This window comes from Pelodiscus sinensis, chromosome 23 (genome assembly GCF_049634645.1).
Source record: "Pelodiscus sinensis isolate JC-2024 chromosome 23, ASM4963464v1, whole genome shotgun sequence".
Classification (NCBI taxonomy): Eukaryota; Metazoa; Chordata; order Testudines; family Trionychidae; genus Pelodiscus; species Pelodiscus sinensis.
The window spans coordinates 17,251,430-17,260,997 of record NC_134733.1 but is presented as its reverse complement, the minus strand read 5'-3'; the positions used below and the strand labels follow the sequence as shown (position 1 = coordinate 17,260,997).

General features: G+C 55.2%; 1 protein-coding gene across 1 annotated transcript in view; it reads right to left on the bottom strand.

Moving 5' to 3' along the window:
* Positions 1 to 909: 909 nt before the first annotated feature.
* Positions 910 to 9,568, bottom strand: part of TMEM278 (transmembrane protein 278) — a 60,503-nt gene continuing 51,844 nt past the window's right edge. The window contains exon 2 of the mRNA XM_006124663.4: positions 910 to 3,402. Coding sequence (XP_006124725.2) covers positions 3,133 to 3,402 — 270 coding nt within the window. The 3' untranslated portion in view covers positions 910 to 3,132. The remainder of the gene's footprint in view (positions 3,403 to 9,568) is intronic.

Sequence of the window (9,568 nt, the reverse complement as noted above, 5' to 3'; positions counted from 1 at the left end):
GGGCCTCAGAGCCTCGCACCCTGAGAATGAAAACCAAACCCAGGGCAAATAGATCCATTAGTCTTTAATATACAGCGAGGGGCCCCAATGGCCCGGTCACGTTACAACGGGCATCGCGCACACATTGCCTGTACCGCCGGTGCTCGGACAGCGAACAAAGAGCAGGCCCCAGGTTGGAGCTGCCAGCGGGGGATTTATTTACACAGCAGCAACTGCAACGGTGACATTGGACAACAGCGACTGGGGATGCCCAGTTTCCAGGGGTCAGCGTCAGCTAGCTCAGAAGGGCTCTCCTCAGGCCTGGGCCAAAGCCAAGGGGAGACTCATCTTGGGGATGTGGGGCAATGAACCACCAGGCCCCAGATTAGTTCTACCATAAGGGGAGGATGGGAAGCTAGGCTGGAGCTCTTGCTTCAGTAGGTTCAGCCCTCCCACCCATCACACCCGCCCCCAAAACAAGCCCCTTGAAACTGCAGGTGAAAGAGGCTGGCCTGAGAGCCCTGGCAATTGACACCCCTCCTATGTCCCTAGGGGTACGTCTAAACTACATGGCTCCGTCGATGGAGCCATGTAGATTTGTTGTTTTGGCAAAGGGAAATGAAGCCGCGATTTAAATGATCGCGGCTTCATTTACATTTACATGGCTGCCACGCTGAGCCGACAAACAGCTGATCAGCTGTTTGTCGGCTCGCCGCTAGTCTGGACGCTCCCCTGCCGACATCAAAGCCCTTTGTCGGCAGCCCCGGTAAACCTCATCCCACGAGGAATAACGGGGCTGCCGACAAAGGGCTTTGATGTCGGCAGGGGAGCGTCCAGACTAGCGCGCTGAGCGGACAAACAGCTGATCAGCTGTTTGTCGGCTCAGCGCGGCAGCCATGTAAATGTAAATGAAGCCGCGATCATTTAAATCACGGCTTCATTTCCCTTTGTCTATAACCCTAATCTACATGGCTCTGACGACAGAGGCATGTAGTCTAGACACAGCCTAGGTGAATTCTGGATATCAGCAGGGCCCCCGTCCTCTGCACTGCCCGGCCGACATGCCACGGCTCTGCGCTGGGTGGGGAATGTCGTCTCTGCAGCCCACTCAATCCTTGGTCTGTCTGGGGAGAGCGGGCAGGAGACAGGTGAGTGGCTTCGGCCTGTCCGCTAGACCAGTGGTTCCCAAACTTTACTGTGGTCCTGCTCAGTGTTTCTATCCAGGAGCGGAATACATTTGCTGTGCACTGAGGCAGGAGTGAATGTGCACTACCAGTAGAAACACAAAATCTAGCGGTGGGCGCTCTGTTAACATCTGGGCACCATTCGAATCTCTCTGGAGCAGCCGCCCAAGCACCCAGCTTGGTGGCGGTGACCCACCAGCTGCATTTGTCTGTTTTTCAGACCCACCATTTTGTCTAGACCTGGTGCAGATTCATGGGAGGGTCAAAAATCATAGGCAGGTGCCCTTCTTCTCCCCTGCTTCCTCCCCCTGCAGAGGGCACCGACCCCCACAGCAGCCCCTGTCCCTCATCCCCCCAAACCGAATCCTGGCCTGATGCAGAGGGGAGACCCTGTGACCCTTCCAACAAGTCACAGTGCTACTCAGGCTTGGCCCGGCTGCCCTGCCAGCAATACTCAGAGCAGGGAGCCTGTCTCAGCCACTGTGGGGTGATCTTGTTCTCCACCCTGCCCCCCACCTAAGCCCTCCCCTTCACACCTGGCCCACAACCCACCTAGAAACTTCCTGCGACCCAGTGGCATCTTGGAAGAACACCCAATGTCTAGCAGGCCATTGAGTGGCCATCAGAACCCAAGCAGGCAGGGTTCAGGCCAGCGCCTGGCCCGGAGCGGGAGAGGGAGAAGTTACCCACAGCCTGGTAGAAACCCCTAAGCCACACACCACAACAGGAACAGAGTCGGCATCAGAACCTGCTAGGAGAGCAGCTGTGCAAAGCGGGACAGACATAGTCAAAGTTTAGCAAAGTGACGGTTCCCAAGTGTCCTATAGGCCCAGACTCACAGGTGCATTAGAGGGGCCAGAGACCTGCTAAGAACATGAGAATGGCCACACTGGGTCAGACCCAAGGTCCTTCGAGCCCAGTCTCCTGTCTTCTGACCATGGCTAGTGCCAGGTGCGCCAGAGGGAATGGACAGAACAGGGAATCATCAGATGATCCCTCCCTGTTGCCCATTCCCAGCCTCTGACAAACAGAGGCCAGGGACACCATTCCAGCTCCTCCTGACTAACAGCCACTGAAGGACCCATCCTCCATGAACTTATCTAGTTCTTCTTTGAACCCTGTTATAGTCTTGGCCTTTACAACATCCTCCGGCAAGGAGTTCCACAGGTTGACTGTGTGTTGCGTGAAGTAGTACTTCCTTTTGTTTGCTTTAAACCTGCTACCTCTTCATTTCATTTGGTGACCCCTAGTTCTTGTGTTCAGAGAAGGAGTAAATAGCTCTTCTTTATTCCCTTTCTCCCTTTATAGCCCTCTATCCTATCCCCACCAACACGCTTAACTACAATGGGATTCTAGGCTGTGTGTGTGTGTGTGTGTGTGTGTGTGTGTGTGTGTGTGTGTGTGTGTGTGAGAGAGAGAGAGAGAGAGAGAGAGAAATGGACCCCTCTCGGCTGAATGCATTTTAGAGGGGGCCACTTCTCTGGGACAAAGGATGCAGCATCAGGGTGTTATTTTTAACCACATGGCTAATTTTCTCCTGCCCCTGTAGTGCCGTCAGCAGCCCCTTCTGTCCTTGCTCGGTCTAGTCCATGATGCAGGGGGTGCCAGTGTTCTGATACCAAGCCACACACAGCTGGGCACAGGAAGAACTGCGTCCAGCAGCCTCAGCAAAATACCCCCTTTTCTGTGTCTGCGAGTCCTGGCTCCTCTGTGCCAGCTGGGACATGCCTGGCCCTGCACAAGTAGCAGGAAGGAGACGCCCCGTCTCACCGCAGTCCCAAAGCTTTGTGGCTTTCCATCATTGCGGGGAGAGCGACGGGTCACGGCGACAGGAGGGGAGACTGTTCCAGACCCAGTTACATTCCTCTGGCCCCTGAGAGCCTATGACTGCCAGGACTCTCGGGATACCAAAGGGCGGGGGAGAATGGAGGCAGGAGAAGGCTGGGGCGGGGGAGCTGGTACAGCGAGCTCAGACCCAGGCCTTGACTTGAGTGCTCCACTCCTTGGTGCAGCTGCACAGGCCTCCCTCCTCGTACCAGCGCCACCTCACCCCCTTGTACACGGCCCGGGCATAGGGCTGGAAGCAGAGGAAGAGGCGGAGGCGCCGCGCCAGGCTGCAGTAGACAGCCATGGCCACCACCACGAGCGGGGACATGATGACGAAGCCGAGGATGATGAGGGCGGAGGAGCTGTTGTCATCCAGGACGGTTTTGCAGTAGTAGGCGGTGGAGTGCAGCACCTGCAGGAGAAGGGAGAAAGGGCCACGCGAGTCAGAGGCCTAGGGAAGGAGATGGGCTTCCTTCGCGCCATCGCGCTCATGCGCAGGGACGTCCCTTGGGGGGTGCGGGCCTGGGGCAATCCCCCCCTCAGTTCCCCAGTTGCAGGTCCCATCCCCGCCCCGGATCCGCACCACCCCACCCCCACTCTACCTCTTCCCCAAACCCTGCCTCTGCTCTGCCCCCTTCTCCTTCTCCCAAGCAATCCAAACTGGGAGATTATGGGGCCTGGCACAGGCTGGCAGCCAGGATCGCCCCCCCCCCTCACACTCACAGTGGTGGGGGGTGCCAGAGTGACCCGGCAGCCTGCTCTGCTCCGCTCCACTGCCCTCTCCCAGCCCATTGCGTCCTGCTTCTCTGCAGCGGTGGGAAGGGAAGGGAAGGGAAGGGAAGGGAAGGGAAGGGAAGGGAAGGGAAGGGAAGGGAAGGGAAGCTCTCTGGGATCAGAGCGCTCTACCTCCTGCTGCTGCAGTGAAGCAGGGCGCAGCAAGCCCTCCCCCTAGCCCCTTAATCCCCCGGATCCATCCTGTCCATAGGATGGTTGAAGCACTGGGCCTGGAGTGGTGGCCCCAAATCGTCCCACGGACGGAACGGCTCTGCTCATGTCTGCGCAGTATCCTGGCAGCCTCCCAGGAGGTACCGGCCCTGGCCGGAAGCAGACTGGTCTGTTCTCCGCCAGACAGCTGCTGCCGGCCATCCCCAGACACTTGAATTGATGGGATTTTAATAGGAACATCAGCGGATTGTTTGTAAACACAGCGAGCGGCCTTTGCACCACAGGCCCAGCTGGAAAACTCAACAGCCAGGGCCAGCGCGATCCACCCAAGCCCTTCAGAAACAAGCACAGTGCCCCTCAGCTGCAGAGCACCACAACTGCAGGGCAGGAAAAGCCCGGGGCTGGGAACCTGGAGATCTGGGCTCTAGGGGCAAACTGTTCCCTGCCAGAAACCCGTCCCCACTGCAGGTGGGCTCCAGTGGGACCCTGTGACTCCTTGGAATGGTGCCGAGAGGCCCGGCCCAGGCCAGGGTTCCTCTGTGCTTTGTTCCGCGCTGCCCAGACACAGAATAAAGACCCTGCCCCAAAGACAGCCGGGGGCCGCGGGTTTCAAACGTTTTTCCTCACGACCCAGTTGAAGAAAATGGTTGGTGCCGACGACCCAGCATAATTGTGTCTTTTGACCAGAGTGAGGGCTTTGGAGTGGGACCAGGAAGGGGGTGGCGTGGGGGGGGGGGGGAAAGAGGGCTCCATCTGGGTGTGCAGGCTCTGGGATGGGGTAGGAGGAGGTTCCAGGCTGGGGGCAGAGGGGAGGTTCCAGGCTGGAGAAGAAGCTCTACAGTGGGGGTGGGTTTCGGGGAGGGTGCAGGCTCTGGGGTGGGCTGGAGATGAGGCGTTTGGAGGGTAGGAGGGGCTCTGCGTTTGGAGAGGCTCAGGGCTGGGGCAGGGGGCTGGTGCTCAGGGTGTGGGCATGGGCTGTCCTTGGCCAGCTCCCAGGGAGCAGTGCAGCGGGGGCAGCTTCCTGCCTGTCCTGGCACCGCGGACGGCCCTGCACCCCGGAAGGGGCTGGCAGCGGGTCTGGTTCCTAGGCAGAGGTGCACAAGTGGCTCTGCGCGCTGCTTTTGCCCACCGGCCCCGGTCCCCAGAGCCAACGCCCAGGGTGGAGGCAGCACAGGGAGCCCCATCCACCCCGGCTAGGAGCTGGACCAGCTGCTGGCCACGTCTGGGGCACAGCGGGGTCCACAGTGCAGGACTGGGAGGGAGCTGCCTTAGCCCCCCTGCTAGTCACCTGGTCCCCCTGCAGCCAGATGACCCAGTTCCTGCCGTTCCATGACCCAGTCCTGGGTCATAATCCGTAGTTTGCAAACCACTGCTCTAGCGAGCGAAAGGAAATGCAGCGAGCTCTGTTCACAGAAGGGAGCCAAGACCCAGGGTGTGACTTCATTGCAGAATTAGTGCAGACGTTGCCCCCAACGCCCTCCCATCCACACACACACCCCCCTGCTCCCCTGAATGTGGTGGTGCTTTCAACCCAGGCTAGCTAGCTCAGTAGGCAACAGGTCCGGGGGCTGGTAACCTGCCCACATTGCAGTATGGACACAGGATAATTCACTCCAGGGCTGATAGTCCTCCAGTGCCTTCCCACAATCCCCCCGACATGTCCGGAAGGGCAAACAAGTTCTTCAGCAATTCACTGGGGAAGAATCCTAGAGGGGCTCTGTAGCAGAGAGACCTGTGAGAGATGCCCCCAGGAGTCCTAGCAACACACCGGGGTGAGAGCCACCCAAGGGAGGACACCCTAGCACGGCAGGGCTTTGCAGTGTGGCTGCTCACACCGGGCCACCTGGGCCAGGTCTTTAATGAAGATGAACGCACCGATGAAGGGACTTGCCCAAGGTGACACCGACCCAGTAACTGGGTCTCCATCCAGTGATTTAGTCCAAAGACCAGCCTTCCCCCCTCTTCCATGCCTGGCCTGGCAATTTCCAGGCTCACAATTTCCTGGCTCACAGAACCTCTTTAATCAGGCCGTTAGCTGATCAAGGCCGGGGCACTGCATGCAGATAATGGAGCTGGAAATGTTATTTGTGCTGAGTCACCCCAAATAATACCCTTGTGTATGTGGCTGTTATAATGGGATACAGAGGCCCCCAATGCTACAAGGACATGGATTGCAAAAGTATGTTTACAATGACAGGAAAATAAAGGAGCTATAGCTACAGCTTAGCTTCTAATGACTAGGTGGGGGGGAGGGGAGATGGGCTTTTGGTTAAGGCAGTGGGCTGGGACCCGCAGCCAAACCATCAGTTCAATTTTTAGCTCTGCACCTACATCAGATCCCTTTCTCCTACCCAGCCTCTCCTCAGACTCCAGGTCCTTCAGAAGCGGGACTGTCTCACCATGTATTTGTACTGTGCCTAGCACAACGGAGCCGCCGTTAAGATTCCTAAGCACCATTATTGTAGCACTAATCAGAGTAACAGATGTTCCAAACTCAGCCCCCCCAACACCCTGTGTGAGCGGCTGAAAGCAATTTTCTCCTGCCTCTTTCCCTTTGACAAAGCTTCGGTTGCTTTCTCGGCATCGCCACAGCAATACAGTAAACACAGCCCATCCAATTTTAAACAGTCCTTATTTGCTCCACGCCGCGTAAAGGGCTGGCAGTGAACGTGAGTCCAGGGAAGGCAATGAAAAGCGTTAGGCCCAAAGACAGAAGGAAGGTCTCACCGACCTCTGACTGCCCTGCTAGTGGCTGGCGCTCTGCTGCACCCGTTCAAAGGAAGAAAAACCCCTCTAACTATCGAAAAGGCAGACCCTTGGCTTGCCTCTGATCTCACTGATGTGCTCACAAATGGGTACAGGGATATCAGAATCATAGGAGAGACCTCAGGAGGCCATCGAGTCTAACCCCCTGCTCGAAGCAGGACCAGCCCCAACTAAATCATTCCAGGCCTTAAATATCTCTAACGGTACAGCTCGGCTACGTCTTTTTCCGATTTTTGTGTCAGAAGAGGTTTTTCTGACATTTGGCCCATCTAGACTGGGCCAAATGTCAGGAAAAAAACCTCTTTTGGAAGCCCCTTTATGCCTCGTGGAACAAGGAATACAGGGGCTTCCGAAAGAGCGTGTTTGCTCTTCCGCAAAAAAAAAAAAAAGAAGAGCAAACGTGTTCCCTGGACATGAAACAGTTTTTCCAGGATACCAGAGAAACTGTGTAGTCTAGACATACCCTAAGGGTGGAGATTTCATCACCTCCCTAAGGAACCCAGCCCCGTACTTCACCACCCTCCTAAGCTATTTCTGCACTAGGAGATTATTTCAAAGGGTATGTCTACACTACCACCCTAGTTCGAACTAGGGTGGTTAATGTAGGCAACCGAAGTTGCAAATGAAGCCCAGGATTTGAATTTCCCGGGCTTCATTTGCATCTTGCCGGGCGCTGCCCTTTTTAAATCCTGGCTAGTTCGGACTCCTCGTGGAACGAGGTGTACAGGTAGTTCGGAATAGGAAGCCTAATCTGAACTACCTAGTCCATGCCGCGTGTAGCATGGACATAATGGGCTTGGTAGCGTGGACACATCGCTCACAAATTCGACCTTGGGGGGGGGGGTTGTGTTTTGGACAAAGGGGAGGGGTTTGTGTTTGTGTTGTAGACCAGGCTTTAGTGAAATAGTTTTTCCTAATCCGACCTACACCTCTCCCACTGCCAGGGGCGGATGAGAGTGCCACGGGGCCCAGGGCAGCGAAATTTCACGGGGCCCCTCCTTTGACACGACACATGCGTGGGGCCTCGGGAAGCACGGGGCCTGAGGCAGCCGCCCCACTCGCTGTGCCCTAAATCCGCCACTACCCACTGCGACTTGAGACCATTGCTCCTCATTCTGTCATCTGCCACCACTGAGAACAGCCTCTCTCCATCCTCTTTGGAATGCCCCTTCTGATAGTTGAAGGCTGCTATAAACTCCCTCCCTTTTCTTCTGCAGACTAAACAAGCCCAAATCCCTCAGCCTCTCCTCTTAAGTCATACACCCCAGCCCCCTAATCATTTTGGTTGCCCTCCACTGGACTCTCTCCAATGTGTCTGCATCTTTTCTGTAGTGGGGGGCCCAAAACTGGATCCAATACTTCAGATGTGGCCTCACCAGTGCTGAAGAGAGCGGAACAATCATTTCCCTTGACCGGCTGGCAATACCAGCGCTCAATAAATCTATCCTCTGCTCCCTGATGCCTGCAGCCTGTCATCTGGAAGTAATTCCTTTTGCTTATCAACTGGAACTCAAGGCCATCCAAGCTAATGGTCCAGGCACCGCTGAGTTTAACGGGGGAGCTTAATGTTCCAGTGTTTGCTGTGTTATCTCCCGGCATGACTTGGGCTCAGTTTGGGGACTAGGTTTATGGTTTCACGGGGATGCCATCAAGTCATAGGACAGCCAACATTTAAGGTCTGCAGAAAGATGCTTCTATGAAACCTAACTCACGCTGGCCCTCAGGGGATGTGGTTCTGTTTATGTGAAGAAAGAGCAGCCATTTTGTTCTCAGAGCCGTTGTGCCCGGTTATAGAGGAAACACACACGCCGTGCGCTCTCTCTGTCAGGGAGACTTCAGGATGGCTAATTCTTGTCGTCATTTTTTCCTAAAGTCACTTTGGGTCTGATTGCCATTTGTATGTAAAAAAAACAACAAAAACCACCCTCCAGCCTAGATGGTTTCAACGAAGCATAATGAATCCATTGCACAGTCATATTTAGCCAATGGATGTTTCTTTATAAAGAAGGGGCTGTTAGACACTGCAGTGAGGAGTAGAGGAAAGAGAGACACACAGAGAGACTTTTTGCCGTCTTCACTCCCTTGCATTATTTCATCAGGTGGGCTTAAGGGACAGGTGGGTCCTTCGTTAGCCGATTTTTGTATGCACTGATGCTACCCAATGGTTGGCGCCGTGCATCCCTGCTGATTGCCATTAGCTCTCACTCACTTCCCTAACTCATGGGGCCCTTATTCATTTACGGCACTTTGACAATACAAGTGCCGAGTCCGACCTGCAATGGAAATGGAATTGCAGCCAAACTCCTCCATTCCCTGTGCTGCCACCTCTCCCAACGGTGCTGCCGCTCACGCCCCTAAACTGAGCCAAAGCCACCACCGCTTTGGAAGAAACAAGCAACCCACCATGCAAACGCGGCCAGCAAAACCCCTTCCACAGCTCCTGAAATGAGCAAGCTTTCAATCCAGAGGAAGTCTGTTGGTCAGTTACAAGCTGGGGGTAGAGGCGGATTGTCTGAAGAGCCTTCTTTGGGGCAGACCCTTTTGTTTCAATCTCCACAGCACCGACCTCTCTGCCTCACGGGATTGGACTTGATGGTCTCTCGTGGTCTCTTCCAGTTCTAGTGTTCTATGATCCTACAATCACTCTCCTAGTCATTTTCAAGAGCATGCAATTTCAAAATGGTTTACTTGCCTGCCTCCCCGCCTCCTCGGTGCACTGAGCTGAAGAGCTGATTTTATGTTTTTAATCTCAGCCCTCCTCTAGCTGGCAACTCTTGTATAATTAATGCAGAATTAATGAGAGGGAAGGAAGGGAACAAGCAAGGATGTTTTCTGAGAATAGCGGATGGGGTTGATGTCAAGGTCAA